At 31.5% G+C, this 27,817-nt stretch overlaps 3 protein-coding genes across 6 annotated transcripts; all 3 read right to left on the bottom strand.

The window, feature by feature from the left end:
* Positions 1 to 1,290: 1,290 nt before the first annotated feature.
* On the bottom strand, positions 1,291 to 4,214 carry LOC120213508 (glucan endo-1,3-beta-glucosidase 8-like). The gene is made up of 2 exons (XM_039211622.1): positions 3,673 to 4,214; positions 1,291 to 2,431 (listed from the first exon to the last, which is right to left on the bottom strand). Exons 1-2 carry the CDS (start codon positions 4,011 to 4,013, stop codon positions 1,333 to 1,335), a joined length of 1,440 nt encoding a protein of 479 aa, XP_039067553.1. The 5' UTR covers positions 4,014 to 4,214; the 3' UTR covers positions 1,291 to 1,332.
* Positions 4,215 to 11,974: 7,760 nt separating this feature from the next.
* Positions 11,975 to 18,104, bottom strand: LOC120213423 (CCR4-NOT transcription complex subunit 3-like). 3 transcript variants are annotated; one of them, XM_039211580.1, is made up of 16 exons: positions 17,826 to 18,104; positions 17,331 to 17,462; positions 16,991 to 17,128; positions 16,442 to 16,492; positions 16,143 to 16,232; positions 15,909 to 16,055; positions 15,632 to 15,736; positions 15,313 to 15,369; positions 14,450 to 15,163; positions 14,214 to 14,369; positions 13,848 to 14,013; positions 13,311 to 13,453; positions 12,802 to 13,077; positions 12,570 to 12,710; positions 12,305 to 12,486; positions 11,975 to 12,167 (listed from the first exon to the last, which is right to left on the bottom strand). In XM_039211580.1, the coding sequence occupies exons 1-16, from the start codon at positions 17,916 to 17,918 to the stop codon at positions 12,101 to 12,103; spliced, it is 2,658 nt and encodes an 885-aa protein (XP_039067511.1). In that variant the 5' UTR covers positions 17,919 to 18,104; the 3' UTR covers positions 11,975 to 12,100. The 3 variants fall into 3 exon arrangements, with proteins under 3 accessions (XP_039067511.1, XP_039067522.1, XP_039067517.1); XM_039211591.1 differs by having other exon boundaries at positions 16,991 to 17,107; XM_039211586.1 differs by having other exon boundaries at positions 11,976 to 12,167; positions 14,450 to 15,160.
* Positions 18,105 to 19,273: 1,169 nt separating this feature from the next.
* LOC120213406 (myb-related protein 2-like) lies at positions 19,274 to 21,275 on the bottom strand. 2 transcript variants are annotated; one of them, XM_039211567.1, is made up of 7 exons: positions 21,105 to 21,275; positions 20,833 to 21,015; positions 20,661 to 20,737; positions 20,527 to 20,584; positions 20,365 to 20,449; positions 20,203 to 20,272; positions 19,274 to 20,115 (listed from the first exon to the last, which is right to left on the bottom strand). In XM_039211567.1, exons 1-7 carry the CDS (start codon positions 21,202 to 21,204, stop codon positions 19,465 to 19,467), a joined length of 1,224 nt encoding a protein of 407 aa, XP_039067498.1. In that variant the 5' UTR covers positions 21,205 to 21,275; the 3' UTR covers positions 19,274 to 19,464. The 2 variants fall into 2 exon arrangements, with proteins under 2 accessions (XP_039067498.1, XP_039067505.1); XM_039211574.1 differs by having other exon boundaries at positions 20,365 to 20,443; positions 21,105 to 21,271.
* Positions 21,276 to 27,817: the final 6,542 nt, after the last annotated feature.

Raw genomic sequence — 27,817 nt, 5'->3', positions numbered from 1 at the left:
TCAACAATTCCTTTAACAAGAACATTTAAATGGTCAATGATATATATTTTTAGATATTATCTCTTATATCTAATTCATTGATAGATTAATTCAGATTAAACATTATAGGATATATTATAGGATTATCTTCTCTATCTTATTTGTTCTATTCATAATATTAAAATTTGAATTATTAATTTTAATAAAAAAATATGACATTAATTTCATTTTATTAAACAAATTCATTATTGATATGCCGAGTGATATTGATTCCCACACATAGTCCATGAGAGAAGTGTATGGTTGAGGGATTCGTTGTTATTTTTGAAGTTTCGAGTACGATAACTGCAAATGTCAAGAATGTGAGTATTCATTATCAAATAAATGAATGTATTTGATCAGATATCATTTTATATTTACCTTATATTTATATAAAAAAATTGTAGGTATCAAAGAGTATTACTTTCCAATTGAGAGTGTCTTTGTTGTGTTGGTGGGGAATTTTGAGGCTTTATGATTGTGAGATGGACCTCTCATAGGCACTTATTGTTAATGTTTGTGTGCTCATCTTGATAATTCAATTGAGATAAAACACAACTGAATTTGAGTCCTATATTGAATTTATTTAATATTTAAGTCTAAATAATTTAATAAAATTATATTATTTCATAATTAAATTTTCATATTTTTATTATTAAATAATAACTCAACCCAACTATAATTTGTTTTTGGTAGAGTACACATATGATCTCCCGATTATAGGGTGATATTTTGTTGAGTCGTTTTTATTAAAAGTTACAAGAGAGTTCTTGAGTACATGACGATGCTCTGTTGAGTCTCGCAACTATTAAAGTTACAAAAGGGTCACTCAACTATTCATTTGTTTCAAACTCATCATTTTCTAGTAAAAAAATGGCAGTGGTTTGAGTTGGAAATTAACATGTTGACTGAGATATGATAAAATTTGATCTCAAAATTGTTATAGCTATATTTTATGGATTGACTCTCCGTTTACACTATGATGTCGAACCAGTGTTGATAGCAACGAAAATGGTAATAGACATGATTAAAATATGATTTTATCATATTCCAATCAACATGTTAATGTTCAACTCAGACAATCGTTAATTTTTAACAGAAAAAAGATAAGTTCGAAACATATGAATAATCAGGTGAACATTTTGTAACTTTTAATAGTTGAGAAATGAGAATAGATAAGCCTATGAATTTATTACTAAAATCAATGATAAAAATATATAACCCATAATCTGTAACATAAAAAAAAAAGCTAACAAAAAATAATATAAGAGCAAAAAAATAAAAGTAAATCCTAATTATCTACAGAATTCGAGTTCATAGTAATACAAATGTTAATACAGCAAAAACTGCCATCTTCATCAGTGAGGGACCAACAGAAGAAGAAGAGGAAGCAATTTGAATGATAAAACTGCAAGCCCCCTGTGAAGGATTCTGTGTTGTAACCGTGGCTAGATCTTGAAAATTGCAGGCCATGTCATTCTGGTTTTGGACCTGGTAGTACATGTTAAACGCGTACGATGCGTTCCCGTTCGCATCGAGGATGTTACAAGATGATCCGTACCCGAGCGCCGTGCAATCCGAGAAGGTGCAGGCGTAGTTTATGTTGTCTGCAAGCTTGCTCAGGTCGTTTGCATTTGGATTGAACACACACCATTTCTGGGGAAGATATTCGACGCTCTGAGCACCGATGAGGTACCGGTTTTGATTCTGGCCGGAAAGATCGAGCGGGAATTTAGGCTGCCCGTCGTACCTATAGATTCCCCAATGACGCTCAAAGTTTCCCGGAGCGATGCTCTTTATGTCTTCATCTAGAAGGCCGAATAAGTATACTTCTAAATATCCCGGCCGCAGGGGAGTTCCGGTGTTGCCTGCAAGTCTAGGCATCAGCCCGTTGTAAAATCTCTGAGCATTAGCTATATTCGCGTTCTTGTCCCCGTCCGTGGGCCAGCCAACTTCCCCAACGATAATGGACATGTCCCCATGACCTATAGCTCTCAAAGATGAAACCAACGTGTCAAAGTTGGCATCGAAAACGTTAGTGTACTGAATCCCGTTATCGACAATCGGGTTTACACCATCAAAGAAAGCATAGTTGAAGGGGAACTCATCATTTCCATACAGACTGAGGAAAGGGTAGATGTTTATGGTGAAAGGTGCACCATTCCTGGCCAGAAATTCGACAATCTGTGTCATAAGACCAATGATATCAGGCCGGAACCGCCCTGCAGACGGAACAGGGTTGTTTTCTGGTGAGTTGTAGACATCAGCATTCGAAGGCACGGTAGCCTTTATCGAGTCTCCTACCCCGGCTTCGTTAAGTGCATTCTGAATGTTTTGAAGTGCAGGAAATGTGATGTTTATGAAGGAGCCATTGTAGGTCGTGAGAAACGGCTCATTGCCAACAGCTACATACCTGTGCAATGGCATTAAGTATTCTTAAATATACATAATATATATGTGTATGTATGTATCAATCAACAAATTCACACACAAAAGAAGAAGAAAGGTGGTTGAATTGCAGCATCAATAAGAACATGTTCTTTCCTTCACCATTAACGGAACTTAAAGTCATTAGCTTCTTTCGATCACCATCGAGCAAAGTTGAGCTCAGAATCTTCTAAACGTTAATCACAAGGACAACACAGGGTGTAACAATCCAATCAACTAGTAACTATTTCATCCATCAACAAATTTCCAGAAAACCTCATGCATATTGTGGTCAAATTCTAAAAATGGTCCCTGTAATAATGTCGATTTTTTTGTCAATAACAAAGCTGCAAAAAAGAAAGGCAAAAATCGAAGGAATCAGTACCAAAGGGATAACATCCAGTGGTAAGATTCCTGAGAAAACTTTTCCAGGAAAAGTTGACATCCTGTGCAGTTGGCTTAATTTCACAGCTAAGGGAAGACAAGTCAAACAAGATCATTGAATGCATATGATCATGCAAAGAAAAAGAATTGTCATCAAGATTCAAGAATTAGGTCAACTAATAAACTAATCCCTCTACCTGCTAAAAAAAAACTAATTAATTTTCCTAATAATGGTCCCAAGCTAAACTTTCAAAGAAAATAGAGGGTAATTTCCTATACTTTTATGACCATTAAGCTTTACTTTTCATTCAAGCAAACCCTTAACCTTTAATTTTTTTTTACTTGAATAAAATCACTTTCATTTGAAAACTGGCTTATCTGGATATCAATAAAAGAATAATGGCTTATTTGGGTACACCAAATACATAGTGATTAGTGTTTTAACCGAAATAGAAGCTATCCCTCTTATCAAGATTCAAGAAGCATAAAAACTTTCAATAATATATGGAACTCCGTTGGTCTACTGTACTAGATCCTTAAGTAAGGATAGATATATATATATATATATATATATATATATATATATATATATGCAGCACCACACCTATAACAAGATGGTTTCATACCTACATAAGCAAGCATATTCAATGCCAAAACTTTGGATTTAGAACCAAAATTTCTTAATTCCACCTCCAAAAATTTCCACAATAATCATTCAATTTATCAAAATCCTCAATAAAAAAAACTCCAACAATTCCAATCAAAACCTCAAAAACCCAACACCATCAACTCAAGTTAGCAGCCATAATTTTTTTAAATAAAGAAGTTAAAACTTGAACTTACTTAATGTTAACACCTCCATTGAAATTATATCTTGTGATATTCCTCCTGACCCATTCTTTAGCCCTATTATAGCTGTTCATAGCAAGGAGTTGATCATTAGGAATAGCAACCATCACTTCAATATCACTCCCAGCAAGAGCATTCATGGTGGTTGAATCTGCATCAAACAGCTTAACTTTCTTTATTCCATTGTCCTTTAACATCTGAACCACCGTCTTGGGCGGCAGTCTATGTGATGCCATGGTGCCCCAATTCACACCCAGACCATTAACAAAACCACCAAAGAAAAGAAGGCAAAGGAATATTGGAATTAGTACTCCTAAAAACCAAGAATTTCCCATACTTTTTCTTTAGTCTTCTGATGAAAAAAAAACAAATTGAAAGCTTTGAAAGGAGAATAAAAGGGGATGAAGCTTGAGGTAAAAGGAGATTGCTTGGGAATAGAACAAAGAAAAGGCAAGGTTTTTGGCTATGGGATTTTAATTGTTATTGGTAGCTATTTTGAAAAAGAAGAGAAAAAGGTGAAACTCTATACTTTCTTTTGAAGATTTCAGTACAAGAAAACCCAGAGAGAAAAAAAAACAGATTGATTGGTTTTGTTTGGGTAAATCAAAGGGAAAGAAGATTGAAACTTTATTGAAAACAAGAGATGGTTTTTTTTAAAGGAAATACTGAGACAGCAATGGAGGTTCAAGAACAGAGACCAAACAGGGGAGAACTTTTTTTTTGGTAACAAGAAAAGGAATCAAATTTTGCAGACAAAATTAATACTTTGTTTGGTGTTTAAATGAGAATTTTTCAAGAAGCTGACAAATGAAGCAAGATTGAACTTTGAAAGAGAGAATAAATCAACAGTAGTAGTGGTAACCAAGTTGATGAAACCAAATCATAAAAAGAAATCTAAGAAAGTGTATATATATATTTTTTTTAATTTAAAAATTGGGAAATGTGAACTAAAATCTGGGTTTTGATTTGGATTTTTTTTTTTTGTATTTTGGTGTAAATTGCAACGAATTGTGTTTTGAAATTTGCGTTTTTACTTAAAAATCACTAAAATATTGTAATATTATATGTCAGCATTATTTTCTCAAATTTTATTGATTCAACACCACGTGAGAAGATACATTTCAAGAGACGTACCTTTCAAAATTTTCTTATCACATCAGGTTCTTTAAAAGCATATTAAAAAAATACTTTAAAAAATTAAAAATTAAAACTATAAGGACTAGCGTTATAATTTAATATATATTAGTTCTATGAGTTAAATAGTTTAATGAGGTTAATTTATATAGACAGATTGGAGTGTTTAGATTATATTTCTTGACAAGGTGAGATAAAAGCTAAAAGTTATATACTTTAATTTTTTTATCTCTATATCTAATGAATCTACTTATATTTTATTGTTAGATTACATTAAGTTAAAATATTGGTAGTATTCTGTAGGATCAAACCATAGATGAATTTTTATTTTCCTCGCATCTTAAATTATATAAACCTCACATCTTACATGTTCACGGCATCAAGCAATATTTTTTTCATACTTTTATATCAGATTCAACTTAAATTATAGATCTAATTAATCATATTTAATAAATAATATATTTATATGCCAATAAAATATTTTTAATTTGTGTTACATAAATTTTTTAAAATCGTAATTAAAAAATAAGTATTTAAATATATTAACATATAAAAAATATATAATCTTAATTAATAAACCTTAATAATAAATATTAATCTAATGTAATTTAACAATAGTGTATAAGTATATTCATTAGATATAGAGATACAAAAAAATTAAATAATATACTTTTTAGCTTTTATCACACATTGTCAAGAAACATAATAAACACTACAATATGTCTATAAAAACTAACCCCGTTATGCTCTTGGAACTAATATATATTAAATTATGATGTTAGTCCCTATAGTTTTATTTTCAATTTTTTAATGTATATATATTTTTAATATGATTTTAGAAAATCTGATGTGGCAAGAAAACCTTAGGAAGTGTGCCCTTTGAAACGTGTCTTCCCTCGTGGTATCATGTCAACATTTTCACTAGAAGACACGTTTTAAGGAACGCGCCTTTGATCCACCCAAGCAAGGTGTGTTTCGCGTAGTGCGCCTTATTATAAAATGTACTAAATTAATAAAATTTGGAAAAACAATATATGATAAGTAATATTATAATATTTGAGTGGTTTTTAGGTAAAAATACCTTGAAAAGGGGTCATTATCTCCTGAGAATAAAAGAATATATAAACAAATAAATAACAATCGTACATGAACTTATTCATGCATTTATTGATTTAATGGGTAAATTACAAATTCATCACTCAAATTTATCTTACTCCTCCCTGTCATTAAATTTTAAAATTTTTAATTCAACCATTTAATTTTAAAATTATTTTTCACTTAAATGTTAAACAATAAATAATATAATAGTTTACATCAAGACTATATCACTTTAGATTCAAACAAAAACCATCTAAATGATGTCATATTGGATCCTTATCAAAGTTATTTTTTCTTTCTTTCTTCTCTATTTGAACCAACCCAGATTATGGTCACTATATTATTCATAGCTTCAACCACCATTAATTGTCCTCGTTGACGATCTCTCCACTGGTAGAATCTTTAAATGGATGCTCATCGAGAATCTATTAAAGTTGAATGTGAACTTTTTTTTCCTTCCTTTTTAACTTTAGTTGTTTTTTTTATGCTTGATAATTTTTTAGTTTGTCAAGTGGGGTGACTAAAAGTTTTGGGATAGTTTTTTATAACAGTGTTTAAGGATGACAGGCGACAAAGATTGGTCGGGAAAGTTCGATTAATAGTTGTTTAAGATGATAAACAGTGAACGAAGAATAAGAATAACAGACTACGAAGGAAGTGGTCGATAGAGAACATAAAAATTAATATTAACAAAATATCAGTCGATGTTTATATGATTCAAATGTTAATAAATCATATTATCACATAAATATTAATAAAATAAGACATGCTATTATGCCATTACAAAGATAATACACAAGTGACAAAATAGAGCAATTCAAAAATTGAGTGATCAAAGTAAAAATTTTAAATTTTGGTGACTAAAACAGTAGTGAAGTAAAAGTTGAGGGATGGATTTTATAGTTTACCCTTAATTAAATTACTCTAGAAATTAAGAGGTTTCAAAAGTTCATTTCTCTCTGTTGTTTTATCATTGATTTGGACTTCGATTTGGTTTTCTAATATTATATTTGCCATGTTTGAATTGTTATGATAGAATTAATTATGACTGTATCGTTATTATTATATTTATTTTTGTGTTAGTATTTACGTGATTTCGGTTCACTGACTCGTTGATCTAATATAAAATTATCATGTATTTTAGAGGTAAATTCTTGATTTTACGGATCAGATACCCGATTTGTTAATTTTGACGAGTTTTCAAATTGGGCATGAGTCATAAAATTACTCTTAATCAGGTATCCAACGACCTATCGACCAGGTTTTCTTTTTAATTTTATTATTATTTTTATTTTACATTAGATTTTTTATTTATAATTTCAAAATTATTTTACCCTAACGTTAGTATAATTTTTTTTTCAAATTATTTCACTTTAACATTTAAATTATTATTTTAAATTATTTATTTTAATCTTAAATTATTTTAAATTTAGTTATAATTTTATTTTTTATATTATATAATTTGAATTTACAAACTTTATATTTATGTTATGTATTACAAACTTTAAAATTTAAAATTTTATGTCTTTTCCATATGAATATTTCTAGAAAAATAATATAAACTAAATAAGATAAAATAAATACTAATAAAGTATCCATGATTTAAAATGTGGATAATTAAAAATACAGACATCCGGATGTGAACACCCTTAATATTGAGAGTGATATTTTATTTTTCTAATTGTTTGATTGAATTTTTTAAATTTTTTATATGACCATATTTTCGTTATTTATTGATTTTAGAATAAATAATTAAGTGATGTAATTAGTCTATTTAATTTTTTAGCTTTTTAAGATTCTAATTTTATTTATTTAATAAAATGATTTGTTATTGGTTAAAGTTTAAAATTACCCATGACGTGGAGCGGTGACAGCCCATGTTTTGTATGCACAGCAATCCATGCCAAATCAGCCAGACATGTAAACAAATAAATAAATATATATATATATATATATAAAAAATATTATTATTGGGATTTTAAGTAACTTTATTTGAAGATAAAGCCTTAATATTTTAAGTCATTGGTCGGTCACCGACAGGGTTGCATCATACGTGAGACACTCTTTTCGAGATTGCGAAATCATAGTGCCCGAAATTAATTATGATTTAAAATTCGTTATGTGTATTAGAGCTAATTAAAATATTCAACCTTAATTTCAAATTTAATTATTCAAATAAAAACATATTTAATTCTATCAATCAGGTTGAAATCTATGATCTACTTTGCTTATTTTTATTTAAAATTATTCAATATTTTTATTTAATAATTTATACTTTTAAATTTCAATATAAATTTTTGAACTCATCTTACTTAGTAGAAAATATATATCCTTCTTACCCTTAATTATTATAGTTAAATTTTTATGCGATAATATCCTTAAAACATCTGTTATTATATTAAGAAAATTATAATTCTTAAAATATATTCTTCTCGAATATATATATATATATATTAAAAAAAGGATAAACTACACATTTAATATCTAAATTATCAGTCTTCCTTTGTTTTGGTACCTAAACTTCTATTTTTTCAAAATCATACGTAACATTTAGTATTTATTTCATTTTAGTACCAATCGTTAAAACTTAACACGTTTAGTAACTAAACTATCAATTTTGGTCTATTTTAACACCTAAATTTTTAATTTTTCTCAAAACTTAACGTTAAAATTTGAATGATGTACTAAAATAAAACAAAAACTAAACTTTATGTATTATTTTGAAAAAATAAACGTTTAAATAGATTAAAATTAATAGTTTAAATACCAAATACTTAATTTACCCAAACTAAAATATAGTGGGTAAAATCCTAAAACAATTTATTTCGCATAATTGGACACTGAAATTGCATTTACAAACAAGGATGATACGAGGGGTGCTGCTGTACTACAAAAATGTTAAATTTCCATGATTTTTTTATTATATATATTTTTAATAAATCAATTTTAATTTTTTTAAAATACTAAAGAAAAATTATTTGTTAATATTTTTTTTGACATTAAACGTTTATATCTCTACACACGTGATGTTTAAATCCGATGTCTCAAATAATAAGATCAATTTCCAGATTGTTTATTTCATACATTTTCTATATAATTTCTTAGGTTTATATCATTTAACATAAAAATATGTTTGGTCCCTATTGACGAATGAAAATAGTGTTGATTGGTGGGTGGCATTTGACTGATTGAATGTGACGGGCGACATTCTAAAGTTTGAGATTGAAATGAATTAAAGCATTAGTGGTGAGAAACTAACGTTTGGTAGTTGCCTCAACCTATTGGCAGTTGCATTTATTCAATTTTTGGATAATGCCATTGTCAACCCCACACAAATCTAATAAATAAATATATAATAAAATCGATAATATTAAACACAAATTAGGTGTGCGACGTGGGTCGATTTGAATTAATTAAAGTAAAGCCTGAAACGGGAGAATAATAATAATAATATAATAATATAATAATAATAATAATAATGTTTTTGTTTGAGAAAATTAGTGGGGGATGGGGACTCCATCCTTTGCGATACAAAGTAGTAATAGAAGAAAGGGCATCCATCACATGCCATTGTCATACTCACCTCTTTACATCTCATTCGACCCAATTTCCATGGGGTTCTTTATGCCTTGACAGCCTTTTCATTTTTTCCACCAAAAGAAAATTTGGATTTGAGATAATTCATTCGCTCAAATTTATATATAAAAAATTCACAACTTTTAATATGAGTAGTGAAGTAATTAAACAATTTTTGGGTTTCATAAAATGAAAAGCTTGTAAAAAAATCTAATTTTAGTTTTAATCCCTCTACTATGTTAAAATTTGAAATTACTTTTATTTTTTTGTAAACCACCGGTATCCGATCTATTAATCGATTAACCCGGATTGAATACTGCAGAGGCAAGGGCTATACTCTCAACCCAATTTGCTCAATTTGCAATTGGAACCCTGACCTTACTTTTATAATAATCTATGTTAAAAAAATTTAACAAAAATTCTCAAATATATCATATATAATAATTAAAAAATAACATTAATAAATAAATTGAGACGAATTTCACCTAAATTTGATCTTAAAATGTTAATAAAAAATCGAACCTGCTCCAAAATTTAATTTAGAAAAAAATGAGCTCTATCCAATCCAATCCAATCAGAATTTTTTGACAAGCATAGACATAGTTTAGGCCCTTTTATCTTTGTAATGTTGGTATTAAATATTAGGCCTAAACAAAGAAAATTCATGTCATTATTGTTAACTGTAACAATTAATATTATTAATTCGAACAGGCTAATATTATTATAAAAAAAATTATGTTAATTCAAAGTATAGGGTTTAAATATGAAAATATTAGGAGGACTAACATCACAATTAGACCCAAACGAGTGTTTATATAAGCCTAGATGGGTGTTTCGTGGTTCCACATCATTTTCCATGTTTGATGTAATTTTTCTTCTTAAGATGATATAGTACTTTATTTGAAACGGTCCACAATCTTTCTAGTTTTCATTTTCAACCCCCAATTATTCACTTTCCTCTATCAATTTAACCGTCAAATAGTTCTCGTCTTCAAGATACAGAGTTGGTTTCACCTTGAAATGCTTAAAAAGAAAATTACTAGACCGGCCCACCAAATTAAATTAATATGACTAAATTAGGGCACCAATAATTTTCTTAATCATAGTTGATAAATTAACATCAGTTCAATAAAAAATAATATGCTTATTTGATTTGCCCATTAAATTAATTATTTTTAAATCAAGTACTGCAAAAATTTATTAATTGGGATAATCCTCCTATATATATATATTTGTTCTATTTACAACATTAAAATTCAATTTTTTGACGTGGTTAAAAAAGTTAAAAGTATCATTCCATTAAAAATGACTAATAGTTGATTGAAACAGATTAATTTTTTTATTAATGATAAAATTCAAACTTTCAGTCCTTCCAAAAATATATTAATTATTCATTCAATTTTTAAATTCAAATTTCCAATGAAACCAATTGAAGATCTCAGCTGTGTTGTTTTTTAAATTATAATTTCCTCATTATAGTCGTTATTTGAAAAAAAAAAAGCCAAATATTTAATTAAAATAAGTTTAAACGTGTGTGACTTCACTTGTATTTTTTTTATGTAAAACTTACATCAGAAATCAAATCAAGGTATAATACAAACGAAAAAATAAGGGCAAAAGAATTACTATAATTTTTGTTAATGCAAAGCAATTAGACTAAATGACATTGCATTAAGCATGCTCAACCAATAACCATCTTCTAGAAAATGTGATGTAGAACATAATCTTTACTTATTTAGTATTGCTTTTTGCATTTTTTAATTGAATCAGCAATGGATAAGCTTTGATTATCGTAGACATATCCAATCGAGATAAGTGAATATATATTTATATATTGTTTTATTATTTAAAATTTTAAGTTAGATTCATAAAATTTAAATAGAATAATAAATGATTTTGATTTAATTGGTTCTCTCTCTCTAACCATGTACAACAAGCATATTATTCTTTTCAACATATAAGATTTATAATCTTAATTGATAAAAATATATAAAATATATTCCAATTGGAAGACCAAATTAAAGAAAACACGAATGAGACTTAATTGGAAAAAGGAGAAAAAAAAGACGAATTGAATTTACGCATGGCATTGAAGAGCATGCGGATCAGATTTAATAAAATATAATTTAAAATGAACGAGAAATTGAATAAACAAAAAGGAAATCAAAAGATAAAATTACGAATTCAACCAAAAGTTAAGACCAAAATATCATTTTACTTTTCGATTATTCAAGCTTCGCAAAGTCGAACTTGAGATTCGAACCAAAAATCCGAGTTGACTCGAATTAGCTCAAATCAAATAACTTGAAATTAAAAAAAATGAAATCAATTTTTTATGAGTGGAAACAAGTTTATCATATATTAAAAACTTCCAGACTGAATTCAATATCTAAAGTTAGCTCGATACCAATTTGATCAAACAGAAAATGATTAGCAAGAGAATTAATATCCAAACATAAATGAAAGCAAAGAACAATGGAAAATTCTAAACAAAGCTTGACATCTCAACTCATCTCATCTATGGCATGAGGCCTTTCTAGAAAGTTCAATGAAATTTCAGCAGGTGACAGGACATAACTTACTCTACGTGTAGGCAAAATTCAGCGGGTTACTGTTATACCATAAGTTCGTCTTCGAGATAGTTATATTCGAACGTGAACTCGGTCTTAATTCTCTGACACCTGAATATCACAGCATTTTTTTTAAGAATAACATGTTAGCATAATCATAAGAGTTTAAGTGAAAATGTGATTAGACCATTGCAGGTATAAAATGCTTTTCTAAATAATTGAAAAGTTCATAATTCAAGGCAACTTACCATCCATGTTGGTGATCATCATTTGCTATGTGAAAATCAAAGTATACATACGTTCCCTGTTCAAATTCATCGGTCGCGATTTTCGGTTCCTCGTGCCGCTGAAACCATGTGTTATATTTTCTGTGGTATCTCCAAGATTGCTTCTTCAGCTCCTTTGCGGCCAGATATTGTTGGTAAGTATTCTGCACAAAATTTTACATGTGGCAGAGCTCACCAAGTTCTTGTATTGCACGAAAAACACAGAGAGAAGAAGAACCTATTTTACCTGTTGGTAGTAAAATGCAAAGAACAGGGTATCAGTGCCAGTGCCATATCCGTCGATGCTTAAGCGCTCCCAGAAGGCAGGATTATTCACAATGGGTGCCTGAACTTGAGGGTAGCTAGCAGGCGTTGCCGCAGGGTGCTTCTGCAGAGTACAAGCAAAACACCATTCTTTGAACCTACACATTTGTCATCTATCTTTTGAAGAAAAATGAAGATTAGTAGTATTCCTGTACCGGAATGAAGCTCCTAGCACGTTCCGAGTCTTTAGGTTGGGGAATTTTATAGTACGCGGCCTCGAGCATCTGCAAATTGTATAATTGGTCATGCATTCCTCCGGTATTCATTGAGCCACTGAGGTTGTCACCGATGGCACCAAAATCAGAAACACTTCTCCGGCCTATAACACCAAGACCACTAGAAGACTGGTTAGATTGTAAGGGTTGCCCTGGAGATAGATCAATATCCCTGATAACTTGAGCAGGTTCCACCAAAGAGCCTGATACAGCAGTCTGCAGCAAAGAACCATTGACAGATCACTTACGTCATTTTGATAGCTCACAGTTTTACGAATCAAAGACATGTAGAAGAAAGACATAATCGACTAACCGGACCATCCAGACTGCCAAATTAAGTGGCAAAGTTAATAATGATTCTAACAGAAGGAACATGATCACAGAAATAGTAACACAACAGATATAACACCTATATCAAGACACACAACAATAAGAAGTATTTAACATACAGGAGAACCAATTGAATGTGGAGCTTTCATATCATCCTCGTTTGTGAGATTCTTGGCAAGCACAGAAGTTGGAAAAGCTTCAGAACTTGAATCCTCAGGTAAGTTCTGGGGTGGTTGTTCCTCAACTTTTGCATTGCCAATATCTGCATGCAGAATAAGCTCTTAATCATTGTGTGTAAATCACTCCAGTAACAAGTATTCTAATGATAGCTTTTTCAATTCCAATATGTTAAAAAAGATATTCCACTAATTGCTCTGTGAAACATTATGTTGTAGTAAAAACAAAAGTTATTCTCCTCAACAAAGATTCCCTCGGTAATTATTTTCTTAAATGAACTGGTTTTACTGTGAAACCAAACAAGCCATAGCAAAAGAAAAAAAAGGATAGTGATAGAGACACAAAAGGAGGAAGTGAGTTCATAATCGGGCAACCTTCTACTATAAATACAATGATAAGAGATCACTCACAAATACCTCAAAGATCACCCTTCAGAAAGAATAAGGTCCAAAAAGAAAATTACGGAAACTGAATATTACCAGCATCCTTTGGAACACTTGTTGCCAATGCCTGCTGACTAGACTGCTGGAGGATGGAATTTTGTTGCCGCTGTAAGCTGGCAGCAGTTACGCTACTAAGGCCAGGTGCTTGGCCACCAAGCCCTAGACCCGGTTGGATAGAGAGTGATGAGCTTTGAGGATTGAACTGCCAGAATAAGATCATAAAAGATTATTTACTGTTTTCTTTCATGGGAGAAAGCTAACCAATTTGCAGTGCATAGATACATCATTCTTGTGTGATATTAAGTTATAAACAATCAACATAAACCTAGATTTGCATTTATCTTTACTTGTGATAAGTTGAACAACTTGGATCAGAGAAAGGAATTTGTCTAAGAAAAGAACCTGCTGCATGACCGGGTTTTGTAGTGCAGAAAACTGCTTAAGATTTCCTCCAGCGAGAAGCAGGTTGCTATGGCCTTGTTGCTGCACTTGTTGGAGCCGTTGCAAATATTTTTCCCTCATATCAGGTGCTATCTCAGTTCTTCCACGAAACTGCCCCTGAACATACAAACACATTAGCTACCATATCACACGACAAATGTACAGCATAGGTGGAGACACATGACAGACTAGCATACCAGCTCGTTTTGATTCTGAAAGGTGCTTCCAGGCCTCCATTGCATACCAGAAACCATTGAAGGGGAAAAAACTCTGCCAGGTATTCCAGCAGACTCACCAAGATTATTAGAATCAACAGATGCAGTTCCATCATTAGCCTTGGCTGGCTGAGGCAAGATCATTCTGTTACCAAGAGGGGACACCAAAGATTGCCCCATACTACTGTTCCCAAGTCTCTCATCGGCCCCCAAAATATTTCCTTTTGCCATGTCGGAGACCGAAGGGACTACACCAAGGGCTCCATTGCCAGATGCCACACTTCCAGAAACAATGGGAACACTAGATAAAGTCTGACTTGAGAGGCCTCCTCTACCCATGCCTCGTACTCCAGTATCGGCAAGAGATGGAGATGGTCTACGACCAGGGAAGCTTGTGATATCTTCTTCTTTTGTAGCATTTGGCACATTTACAGGAGATGACGGATTGCTGGTGCCTGTGCTTTCCAAAACACTTCGAGCAGGATTTGAGCCTGGAAGAACAATTGGAGGTGTTGAAGCAACAGACAAACTATGAGGTGACAGGTTCAGTGGAGCAGGGGTAGCATAGCTCCCAGTTGGTGTTGCTGCAGCAGAAGTATTGATGACACTGCTTTTCGAGGGAGGAGTCCTTGCTATATCAGAATTACTATCCTGGGAAGTTGTATCTTCAGCATGCTCCTGGGAGGAACTAACCTGCTGATTTATTGAAACATGATCATTTCTTTTACATCAATGTGAGCATCGAGACATAAACTAAGAATGAAACAACATATATAACACAACCAGCACATCTTTATAAACTGAGTCATTAAACATCCAAACGGCAGAGACAAGAGAACACCTACAGGCACTTGAGATGCCGATGATACCAAAGACGGCTTCAATCCAAGAATTGGTGCAGCCTGACAAACATAAAAATTTCCTTTCCAAGTTATTTTCCATGAGAGAAACTGTTCCACTAATTTTCTGTTAAAATATCACAAATTTATTAACCCATTTGATATTTTGAAATTGGTGAACACCATAAAACAAGATAGAAAGCTTTTTTGGCCAGATAAAGGATGGTTCATGAACAATTTTTTGGGAACCATATGCAAGCAACAGCATGTCACAGTAAGTTGTAATGTCACAGGAGAATCCACCATGGAAAAAAATAGAGTTTACCTTGGAAAGGGGGCCAATAGCAACTAGATCTTCAAGAGAATCTGCCTTATCTAAAGATAATGAGCTGTAGAGCTCATCAACATCACTAAATTCATCAAAGTCTTCCTACAAAAATAACTAGAATAAATATATATGTGCGACAGTAAAACCCACGAAATGTCCAAATGAGAGCATATTGATAATGTTTGTGTGCTAGAAAAAGTGATTAAAAGATAAATGGAAGATGCTTTTAACACCCAAAAATCACAGCAAAGGGAAAAATATCATAGAACAAAACCTGATTACGTTCTACATAATCGTCCAAGAAGTCCTTCACATCATTGACCTGCTCGGGACTCAATTCTTCGTTGTCCAATAATCTCAAAATCAATTCTAACTTCATTATATGAGCTTTGTGCCGTGAAATTGATGTCTCCAAATGTGTCTGAAGGGAAAAAAGAACAACAAAAGGACACAAAGTTACCTCAAAACAATGTATTTAGTCTCAAAATATATTCTCTTTCCATTTTACCAGTCTAGGAGGTTTTGTCTTTCCTTTCTTCACAGTCAGCCCCTCAATCTCAGCTTCAAAACTATCATTCTGGGATTCTAACTCCCCAACCTGCTCAGGGAAACAATTCATGTTACATTCTAGTTTCAACATATCACTAAGCCTAAGTGAAAACGTAATAATTACTCCATAACAGCATTATATACAGAGAAAAAAGGTCAAAACTAGTGGAAGTTAAAAATGACATTTTTTAAATACAAAAAAAATATTATGAGAATAACCAAAAACTTGCTGCGTAGAGCTGTTGCAGTCATCCATACCACATTGTTCAACCAATCCCTTGTCTCTGATTTAGCCTTCTCCTTCGGATCCTACAGTGAAATTGATGCATTGGAGATGATCAAACAAAATGGACAACATCAAGATTACATGCTTCCAATCAATGTTAAGTTCATAAGTGAGGTAGAAGATTTCAATGTGAAAAGGAATATATGATAAATTGACCAGGAAGATGCAAGAGAGAATTAGACAAAAGAAAGAAGAAGAAGATTGATCTTGTTCATTTTACTTGTTCATTTTACTACCAACTCACTTCCACAATTATGTTTGACTAGGATGGTTGCATATCATCAAACAAAAACCATGGTCAAGTATTCAATTAGACCAATTAGAGGTCTGTACTCTACTTACGCCCAGGATGAGCCACTTCATTTCCATTTTAGTTCACTAACAGCTAAGATATGAGGCAATGGCGCAATATGAAGTCGTAAAGCAGACTCCATATACGGGCAAAAGACTTGATTTGTATAGTTGTGGTTAACATTCATTAATAGGTAATAGAACATTGAAGGGTTATGCATGATGCTTACAGTTTTAGGTTGTTGGCCCAAACCTTCTTTAGAGAATGCTTTTGTCTTAGTCTCTTTCTCACAGATCTTAAACCTTTCCATTTCACGCTCAATTTGTTTCCGAGCATCCACCAGAGCCTGCTCATAAAAGGCACTAACCTATGTTCACAAATATCAAAAGGAAAAAAAGAATAATCATCAGTTTCAAAACACTAAGTACACAACACCACATAAACACTGTTTGAATATAGTAACAAACAAATGCAATCACAACTACAAGAATTATTAGATGGAAACATACTAAATCAAATAAACGATGCAAACAATCATTTAAAATAGACAAGTGAAACCAGAAACTGACTTTCTTATCCTTGATTTCACTTGATTGAATCCATGTCTTGATCTGGTCCCTATACCTTTGCAGTTTTTTTATTTCCTTCTTCAAGTCTGCCTCAAACTTTTCCTTCTGATTTGCATTATCAGTGTCATAAACCTAACACGACATACAATCCAAAAAGCAAAAAGTCACAATTCAATTTGCAGTTTTTCACAGTAGATAAACTAATGACCGGAACTACAAAACATCGTTCGATTCTTCAATACCTTTTTCTTCATTTTTTATTAAGAAAGAAAGGAAAACAAATTAATCATCAATAAATAATATTATTAAGTCATTTGAAATATTTCAAAGAACATTTCAGAAAGGATTAAGGCTGTAGCTACAGAGATGTTCGCTTCCATTTCACAGTAACTAAAGTTCGACTATCATTTAAGCTCTAATTTCCAGCATTTCGTCGGGAACCAAACAGAAAAAAATGAAAATACATATTTGCATTGATGAAAATTTAAGGTTAACCTTGTTCCAGATGCTATCGAAGACATCAACGCCTTCCTGGACCTTCTTCAGGACACGATCGATTTCTCCTTGAAGCTTGCGACTCGCTCCCATTGTTGAACCGGAATGTTTTTAAGACGAATTATGGAGAATTATAATCAATTGGTAGAATACAAAAACCCTAACAACGATTTGTTTTTCAATTTTAAGTGTGGAGTTGGAGATTGGCGTGACTCAGTGAGTTTCAATCTTTCTTTTCTAGGACATCCTAAATTAAATTGGGTGAGGATAAGACGATGGTATATATCGGGATTCGGGAGTGAACAAAGGAGGAATCGATACAACATCGTTTAACTAATGAAAATAAAAATTGGGCCGGGCTTATGTAAATCCAAATAATTCTTAGTTATTTACATATGATATAAAATAAAATCATTATTTTTTAATTAATTTAGAGTGATTAAGTGGTTGTATCAAATCTCCACTAAGAGACTCAACAATTTATCGCCGGGTGTGTAACACGGGACGATCAGATTAGTCACGATAAAGTTTTGAAATTGAGAGGACAATAAAAAAAGTGGCAATATCAATTTTAGAAACTCTCAACTATTTGAAAATGAACGCTCAAATATCATACGATCGCGAGTGCTCGAACTCATAACCTCTAGATATAAAAACCATCCCTTTAATCATCAAAGTTGCTTGGTTGATGCTAATAAATTAAAATTATTAATCAACCTTGTAATGTATTAATAGAAAATTTTATTTTAATTTTATTTGACCCTAAATTTAAATTTAAAATACATATTTATTTAGAATTTATAACATGTAACCTATATCTATCTATATATTAAAAATTTACGAGTACAAAATTATAAAATTTTAAGTGTATAGAATTAAATCAATAATATAAAATAAAATAAAAACATAGTTAATCATGAAAATTTAAAATTTCCAAAAAATTATCTGCCCTCTATATCTCTCAATTATATATGATCTCTATTATCTATGTAATAGTACCAACTCTACAATTATAATATTTAAAATTTTATTATTAATCAAATTAAAATTATTCATTTCTAATTTAATTTTGTTTATCCATATATTATTTATATCATTCTAAAATTTAAAATGCGTCAAGCTCAAGTAGCTTTCATGGATTGATTGTCTACAATTATATATCACTATTAACTTCAACTTTTTTTCCTATTATATCATCTAATTTTTATTTTTTTATCATTCAATTGTTAGTTATATAACAACAATACCAATTCATGCATCTTGAGCATTTTTATATATGCAATTAATCTAATATTTTAATCTTCCACTTTTCCATGGCTGAAATCTAGCTATGCAACTTCAAGGCATGGAACTAAGAACAAAAGTAAAATCACATCTATTATGTTAAAATTAAAAAGTTTTGATGTACAAAGATGAAAGCAAAGTCTTTGAGCACTTAATGCTCTAATCAGTTCGATCCATGTTTTCCTGCATATCTAATGTTTTAAGAAGTTGCATGAAGCTAAATCTATCCTTTATTCAGTTAAAGGTTGGATGGATTTTGGTTTTTCAAGCTGATCATAGGTGAATCAGAAAGAGCGGCATTATCTTCTCCGAGTCTCCTCTTCCGATGAACTGCGATCGCTTTTGGTTTCTCTAGCTACGAAGATCGATCGGTCCTTTTCAGTTCCAGCTGAAGGCCATTCAGATCAAACTGTTTGCAGCTTGAAGCCGCATCATTGTCTTCATGGAGATTTAAGTCCAGCTTTGTCGAAAAATAAGGTAATCTATTAACTGTTTGAAGCTTGAAACTCTCTTGATCCTCTTTTCTGCCATTGTTGTTGGGGTGCCCTTTTTCTCCTTGTAGTCCTACACTCATGGATAAATCACCGGTGCAACGGCCTGTTTTGATGTCGTTGAACGATTTCAGCTCGGCTTGCGGTAGCAACCGATCTTCCGGTAATGAGCTGGGGTTGTATATTCTTAAGCAAATCCCATTGTTGTGTATTTCTTGCTCTTTCTGAGATACATCACATGATGTCAAGCAACTATCCATTGAACAATCAGTAGGTGGAACTGCTTGTGTTAGACCCTGCTGGGGGCATAAGCCTTGCAAGTCTTTCAAGTCCGAAAATGCCGAATTCAGGCATTGGTTGGACACTTCGGACACCAATTCAGATAGCTGAACTTTGGCTGCTTCGAGACCCATGTTACCCGAATTTTGTTGTCCAAGTGTCTCTTGAGCTTTCTCCAGCACTGCCTGTAAGTATTTCCCTTGAGCCTCAATACGAAGCTGTAAATGTCGCTGCACCTGGTTCCATATCGAACTTATCAGACCGTGGCATAACTAAAACTCCTAAAAAAATAATTTCCGAAGGAATGTTATCATGTTATGTACCTCAAGCTGTTCACGTAACCTTCTCTGTGCCTCAATTTGCATTTGCAGCGCTTCGCCGATTTGTAAGCCTCTGCAGTTCATGAACACCAAAATCGATACATAAAAAAACAGACGAATGAATGTAAAATCTCTATATGAAGGCTAGCTCATTGATCATCTTACTTGTTTGTTTGAGGTCCAATACTCAAGTTATTCATGTGATTTCCATTTGCTTCAGACATTCTATCTCCGGTCGTTGCAACCGCGCCTATAGCGATCAAGTTAATATTTTCGATCATCAAAAATGAAAACTCTTAACTGGAAAGTTAATCACTCTCATCTTACCTATCTTGTTATTTCCATTATTAGCTTGTCCATGAAGATTTTTACTGAGTCTATATTTCTGCAGCCAGAAGAAGGGATCCGATTAGCCCTTGTAAAACATAAACTAACTCGTATTCACGATGTCAATTAATTACCTGAAGATGACTCTTGAGATGGTATAAAGTAAGGCCAGGAATCCCCATTAGTTTCATTACTGTTTTAGGTGTAGCCTCTGCAACATTAGGGGAAAAGGTACAGTCATTTGTATTAGCCTAGGGCGATTTATGCATGGATTTGTTCGAATCCTCATTAATTTCGTGTACTCACTATCGGCACCTCCAAGCTGATTGACGGCTTCGATGAACCGCTCATGAAGATTGGGCGTCCACTTGAGTCTTGGTTTGGCATCGGTCGAAAGAACGAGACCGGAATCTCCGAGGCCATTCCCTACTTGCAGGAACAAATGTCTCTCAGGGTGCATGCTCTTCCCTTGATGTTGGTACATATTTTCTGCCTCCAAAAAGTACTCAAACATGTAAGTTAAACCTTCTTGTTGAACCAACAGAACTAAATAACCATTCACGGCTTCGATTTTGTACCTGATCCAGCCGCTTCGATCTCTAATCTTTGATAATCAATCTTACCCCGACTATATTTCAGCAGGCTTCTCAAGTTCCCACAAGGCAAAGATAACCCCATGCAGGGCTTTTATAAAGCAACAAAAGGGAGGCTAATGAGTAGTAGTGCATTGAGAAGGCATAAAAGCTGGGGCACATCACACAACTGATGGAACAACCGGACCGAATCCAAGACAGTGCAAAGCACATACACATATACATATATGTATGAATATATGACGGGAATTCATATTCGTATTCGTCCTTACTGGCAAAGGTAAAGAATCATATCCCAAGATATAAGAGTTTGGGGAATCCACTATGTAGAGGCTCAACCAGCTCCATGGACTCAGTTTCAAAGGAAGATTCTTCAACTCTAATACCTTTGTTCTTCACCTTGTTGTAAATGTATGCATGACAATGAAGTAATGAGGATGTAAATTAGGGATTTTAGTGTCACAGTGATATGCAGATGGAGACATAAACAAAGTCTTTAATTGGTTTTTTATTTGGGGATTTAGGGGCGGAAGGTTCTTTTGACCGGTTCATCTAGAAGCCTTGTGTTTAGATACATACAAAGGGAAATAAACGAACAAACAATGGGAAAGAAAAGAAAGATGCTTTTTCTTGGAGATTGTTTTGAGGGCAATGAATGGAATATTGGAATACATTCCCTTTTGTTTCCTTCTGTAGGTTTTTACAACTCCTTTTAAAAATATATCCTGTATCGAATTCACTGTAACTGATAAAAGATAATGTTTTCTCCTTAGAAGATTCGAATTTGAGCAATTAATTTCGTAGGAGATGCATTAAAAAACTATCTCATATAGGATATATTTAATTTTCGGTAATCGTAAGGAAGGGATCCAATAGGCAGAGGGCAGTCTTAATGTTCGAATCATAATCAATATTGAGGGCACTATGAAAAGAAAGAAAATTATTAAAAAGAAGGTAATTGTACTTGCTTGCATTTTGTTGAAATAGATTATTATAATTCCATGGCCTTGCAGATGACAACTTGCCCCTTGACTTTGTGCCTTTTGTGCTCTTTCCATGATTCTCTTGTCTGAATCTATACGCTCTTCTTTCTCTATTTGATCAACTTTCTTTTATATATATATATGGACAAGATCCAATTATTCTGTGTAATTTTTTTTTAGTTTTACACATTTTTAATAATATCGGAGGAGAGAAATTAAAGGTTGAGATTAACAATAGAAAATAAAAATATATTCACTCGAAAACAACGAGTTAATCTTAGACTTTGATTTATCTCAATCCAATGGTCATAAAAAGATGTAAAACTCTTAATTTTATATTGGGTGCAAGTGAATCCTAACTATATATATATATTACATAGTGTAAAATTAAAAAGTTTTATACCTTTCTAGGATCGAAAAAATAAGCTTAGGGGGAAAACATTAATAGGCTTGATTAGGTAAACTCCAATCTTTGTACTTCTTGTGGTATTGATTAACCGATCGCCCTTTTTGTATATTAACAATATTTCTTTTCAATGATCGATAATTGTTTTGTAGCAGACATTACTTCTTTGGGTAATAAAATTTTTTGATTATCCAAAAAAAAATTAAATGTTGATATTAATAGTAGGAAATAATAATATATTTATAGAAAAAATGATTTAATCTCAACTTTTGATTTTTCCTCATCTAACTATCCTAAAAGGGTGTAAAACTTTAGTGTAAGTAGATCCTAACTCTTTTTTATATATATGATCCAATTGTATAGTGTAATTTTTTTTAAATTTTATACATATTCAAGATTGTTGGATGAGTGAAAATAAACAGATGAATGAAAATAAACAGATGAGATTAACGGTAGAAAATGAGAAAATTATATCCACTAAAAATAAACAATGAGTTAATCTCAACCATCTATTTTCACTCTTTCAACGGTCCTAAATTTGTATAAAACTAAAATAATTCTACATTGTATAAGTGAATTCTAACTCATGTGTGTAAATTGCTTAAATGAATGTATCTAAGAGCTCATGCAAGCTCATCCTTTTTCCTTTCTTCCTGCATGAACCAGCACGTAGAAATTATGGGGACTATGGGTAAATCATGCAGGCCAAGAAAATTTCGTTATTTTTTTGAAGTACTCGTATTCGACACTCTATTTGATGCATATCGATATGGAAAAACTCTTCTAGCATTAAAAGCCTTGCAAATTTTTTTTTGAACATACTCGTATCTGAAACCAACACTCGAATTCGAATAACATAGTGAGCTGCTGTTGGGAACTGCAAGTTCTTGATTTATGCTGTGGTACCGCTAAAGCTAGCATGGCACTGGGGATGTTTGGATAGGAGAATGTGAGATTTTCATGGGAATGAAATCTACATTCTCCCGTTTGGTTAGTCCGAGAATCTCATTCCCGGTAATGTAAGATTACCAATAGTGAATTTTTGGGGTATATTACCAAGAATGTCATTACCTCCCTTTCCTTACGTATTGTTGGATTATCGGTGTTTTGGACTAATATGCCCTTAAATTTTTATTTTTTTTCAAAAATATCATTCTTCTGTCATTGAATAATAAAAATTCTAAGAATGTTAAATTACAAATTTATCCTTAAATTATTTTAGATTTACAAAAAAAAGTCTATAATTAAAATTTTATTTAAAGTTCAGGGGTTAAAATAAAATTTTACCCTTTCATTAAACTTTTTTTATATTTTTAATTTTGTAAAAAAAATATATAATATTATGAATTTAATTTTTAAAGAAAAAATATAAATATTTTCCAACTTGTAATATTATAAAAATATATAATAAGGACAATTTGGTCAAATATACATTCCAATAATCTTTTATTTTTTTAACTAAACACGGTAATCTTACATTCCTGCTAAGTCAACCAAACACAAAATACAACATTCCCAGTAATCTTATTCCCTGGTAATCTTACATTCCGTGAACCAAACGCACCCTGAGGGGATCGATCCAATCTTTGACAATAACTAGGAATTATACCATACCAATTTAAATATACTAAAATTAAATAAAATGAAGAATAATTCCATCATGATCAAGAGTTAATGCAGAATAAATGCGTAATATTAGGTTATCAAGGACCAATTCTGTGCCAAATCATATAAACCAAGAAACAAAAAACAGTTGATGAATATATATATATAAGCAGGATCTGTTCACATCCTGTATAATTTTTTAGTTTTATATTTTTTAAACATCATTATAGGATTGAAAATAAACAATTGAGATTAACAAAAAAAAATACTGATATTAAAAAAACAATAAATTAATATTGATCGTACATTTTCACTTATCTAACTATTCTCTTTTTATTAAACTAAGGCGACTACAAGGTAGTCTCCGTTCTAAAGATTCTAAATCATTTGACAATAAATGTTTAAACACATTTGCATACATTGATGTTCGAACTCGAAATTTCTATGAACAACAACCTCCCTTTAACTATTGAAGTAGCTTGGTTTTTATAATCATCCAACTATTTAAAAAATGTGTAAAAATGAAAAGATATATATATATATATATATATAATGTTATGGTGCAGTTTGGGAAAATCTAATATCAATGCTTTGTGCCTTTTCACAAAAGTATTAAAGAAGAATCCCTAAATAGTTTGCTGGCATGTGGGATTGGAATATTTTGCACGAGAGGCTTTGCTTCATATATAAATCAACTCACTTTTCATATTTAATTTTCTTATACAATAAATTTTAATATCTACAAATGGACCATATATATATATATATATACACTAAAAATTTAATTACCGAATATGAAACACATGATATATGATATTTATATTTGTGTTTGAATTTTAATTCGAATAAATTTGATGGGTACATTTTTAATGACTAAAATGACTATGAACAATGACATCTTACCCATGTATAGACCATGTGATGTAGCAGCTAAAAGATGATAATTATCCTATAATGTTTTTGAAGTTTTCATATGTATAATTTCCCATTTATCAGTTGTATTATGTTGACAGACAAAAGTAATTTAGCTCAGACAAGAAAATGTACTTTAATTTTGATGTCTCAAAAGTACAAGTACCTTAGCCTACTTACTACTACTTTATTTCATTATCATTTTTTTAATATTTAGTATATAATATAATTCATTTTTAATATATATGTTATATGCACGAATCAACTTACTTCAGTGGTTAAAGGAATCGTTGTTGTTCCTAAAAGTCATGGGTTCGAGCACAAACAATTACAACAGGGTGATTAAACATTCATTGTCAAATGATCGAGATCCCACGGTGAATTAAAAATTGGATATATATTGGATCCCACCAGAATCACCTCATCTATCCTCATGAGGAGAAGTTTGATTTCAAACACCGGTTCGAACAGGAGAAGTATGTCATGCTAATGTGTCTTGGATGACCCCACATCTCAGGATCAGGCGCTGATGAGTATATTGACTTATCTATGTGGCTGAGAACCCTCACATCCCAGACACAACGACGCAATTATCAGGGGCATGCTCTACCATTGAACTAATTATTTTAATTTAAATATTCACGTATTTTTATGTATGATGAGTTGAAAGAGGTAAATTTAAGGGGGGAATCACATAAATATTTTAAATAAAATAATTAACATAAATTTAATTATTTAAATTGATGAAATTATAAAAGTAAAAAATTCAAATTTTACCCAATTAAAATATAGGGACTAAATTTCAAATTTGAGCATAAGTAGAGGTGGAACAAAATGTGACAAGATCTAAAGCAAAAGAAAAATATGAATTTTGCATTCAGCCATTCAAATTTGAGTTTCTAATGAAACCCCAATATTTTTGAAAATTTTAATTGGGATTTCAAAGTTATTGTAGATTCTCATTAGTCCTCCTAAAATTTTAAAAACAATTAATTAGATCCTATTTTCTAAAAATATCTCTCATTAAACCCTTGAAATTTTATATATAATTTTTTTTAAGCCGTCATTTGCTATCATGTCGCGATCGAGAACACGTGTAACCGATAGAAAGTGAGAAATGACCACGGAATGCTATTCCTTTGTGGGGAGGAAAAACAAAAAGATTCTCAAAGAATTAGAATCTAGGAATCTGAACTCAAACTAGAGCCAATAAGTCATATTCTCAGAGCCTAGGAATTTTAATTCTTAAATTTTGTGGAGGGGGATTTGTTTATTCTTCTCTACCCAAAACTACAGACAGCGGGTTCTCTTCCCTTTTTAGCTTAAAATAGATTACTTTTCACCATTTCATCATTTTCCACTTCAATCATCATCTCCCTCTATACAACGGTTTAAAAGGTGTTTAAATTTTTTTCAATTGCACGAATCAAACGATATCGGTGGTAAATAAATTATTGTTATTTCTTGAGGTCCCATGTTCTAATATCAAGAATGTCTGGGTGTGAACATTTAATGTCAAATGGTCGAGAGTTATCTTTGAACTGATGCTGCCTTTTACTTACCTCAGATTAATAAAAAATTCATTTGATATATATATATATATAGTGAGAGAGAAGATTATTCCAATTTCAGACGAAAACAATGATATTAATTTGATTGCATCTATACACTTTTCATGGCCAAAGAATGTGATTCCAACTTTCATGGGGTGATCATACAAACTTTTTGAGGTTGGCTCATGACTACTAGCCCCGCCGCCATCATCATGTACCCTCAACTTTAACCCACACTCTCTTATAAATATGTCTTTATTCACCGTTCAACTATTGGTTATTTAGAGCTCAATGAATGGTCCTAATAATAAAGAGATCGTTGTTAGATGATTTAAGTTTAAGTAGTTTTATATATAAGTGTACATAAGTTTATTCATATTTGAAACTAAACACATATACTATTCATATTAGATTTATTAAAAAAAATTGCCTGACTACATAAATTAGTGTCGATTGCCAAGTCTCACTCCTGGTAGAACCATGACTCGAGTTCGAACTCGACTCGAGTTTTTAATTAGCTGAAATGATCTACTTGATATCTAATTCGAAAAGTTTGTGAGCCAATAAAAAATAATATATTAAAATTTTTAAGTTTTTATATTAAATTATTAATAATATTAACATTTATATGTTATTTTAAAAAATACAATATAAGACTTTCATGTACTTAAGGTTCAAGTTCGAATTCGAGCTTGAACTCAACTCGAGTTTGAACATCAATTGAGCTAAATCTGAGAATGTTTCACGTTCAAGTCTTTTCGAGCTTGAGTCGAGCTTCAATTTTTTATTTCAAGTCGTGCTTAAATGTTTTAAGCTCATGAGCTTTCGAGTTGAACTTGATAATTTTAAGCTCGATGGCTTTTGAGTCGAGGTAAACTTTAAACATTCTGAATCGAGTAAAACTCAACAATACTCAAGCTCGACTCAGTTCGTTTACAACCCTACATATGATTCTCTAACCTTAGAATGTCATGTGTTGTATTCTAATATATATCGTGTCATATGTATTTTTTTAATTTTTTAATTGCGTTAAAAATTAGATGAAAATATGTGACTCAATGGTACTTTAGGTACCAAAATAGGCTATAAAAGTGTGATCTCTCTCGTTCTCTAATATTGATCATACATTGAAGAACCAAATCATAAAAAAGAGCAACCATATATATCCCATTGATATATAGGTGCAGAAAGAACTAGACGTATACACTAGCCGAATATTAGATCAATGGCAACTAAATT

The sequence above is a fragment of the Hibiscus syriacus genome, unplaced genomic scaffold (genome assembly GCF_006381635.1).
Source record: "Hibiscus syriacus cultivar Baekdansim isolate YM2019G1 unplaced genomic scaffold, ASM638163v2 tig00000738_pilon, whole genome shotgun sequence".
Lineage (NCBI taxonomy): Eukaryota > Viridiplantae > Streptophyta > Magnoliopsida > Malvales > Malvaceae > Hibiscus > Hibiscus syriacus.
The sequence above is the reverse complement of the archived record's forward strand: the minus strand, read 5'-3'. Positions and strand labels throughout refer to the sequence as shown.

What these genes read in the sequence shown, in the direction of transcription:
- LOC120213508 (XM_039211622.1), bottom strand. Translation starts at nt 4,013, where the DNA reads ATGGGAAATTCTTGGTTTTTAGGAGTACTAATTCCAATATTCCTTTGC. An exon ending in AATGGAGGTGTTAACATTAA is followed by an intron (nt 2,432 to 3,672) that starts GTAAGTTCAAGT and finishes GCCATTGCACAG; the next exon opens with GTATGTAGCTGTTGGCAATG.
- LOC120213406 (XM_039211567.1), bottom strand. Translation starts at nt 21,204, where the DNA reads ATGGGGTTATCTTTGCCTTGTGGGAACTTGAGAAGCCTGCTGAAATAT. An exon ending in TCAGCTTGGAGGTGCCGATA is followed by an intron (nt 20,738 to 20,832) that starts GTGAGTACACGA and finishes CTAATGTTGCAG; the next exon opens with AGGCTACACCTAAAACAGTA. An exon ending in ATCTCAAGAGTCATCTTCAG is followed by an intron (nt 20,585 to 20,660) that starts GTAATTAATTGA and finishes TTCTGGCTGCAG; the next exon opens with AAATATAGACTCAGTAAAAA.
- LOC120213423 (XM_039211580.1), bottom strand. Translation starts at nt 17,918, where the DNA reads ATGGGAGCGAGTCGCAAGCTTCAAGGAGAAATCGATCGTGTCCTGAAG. An exon ending in TCGATAGCATCTGGAACAAG is followed by an intron (nt 17,463 to 17,825) that starts GTTAACCTTAAA and finishes ATGTCGTGTTAG; the next exon opens with GTTTATGACACTGATAATGC. An exon ending in CATCGGCATCTCAAGTGCCT is followed by an intron (nt 15,164 to 15,312) that starts GTAGGTGTTCTC and finishes TCAATAAATCAG; the next exon opens with CAGGTTAGTTCCTCCCAGGA.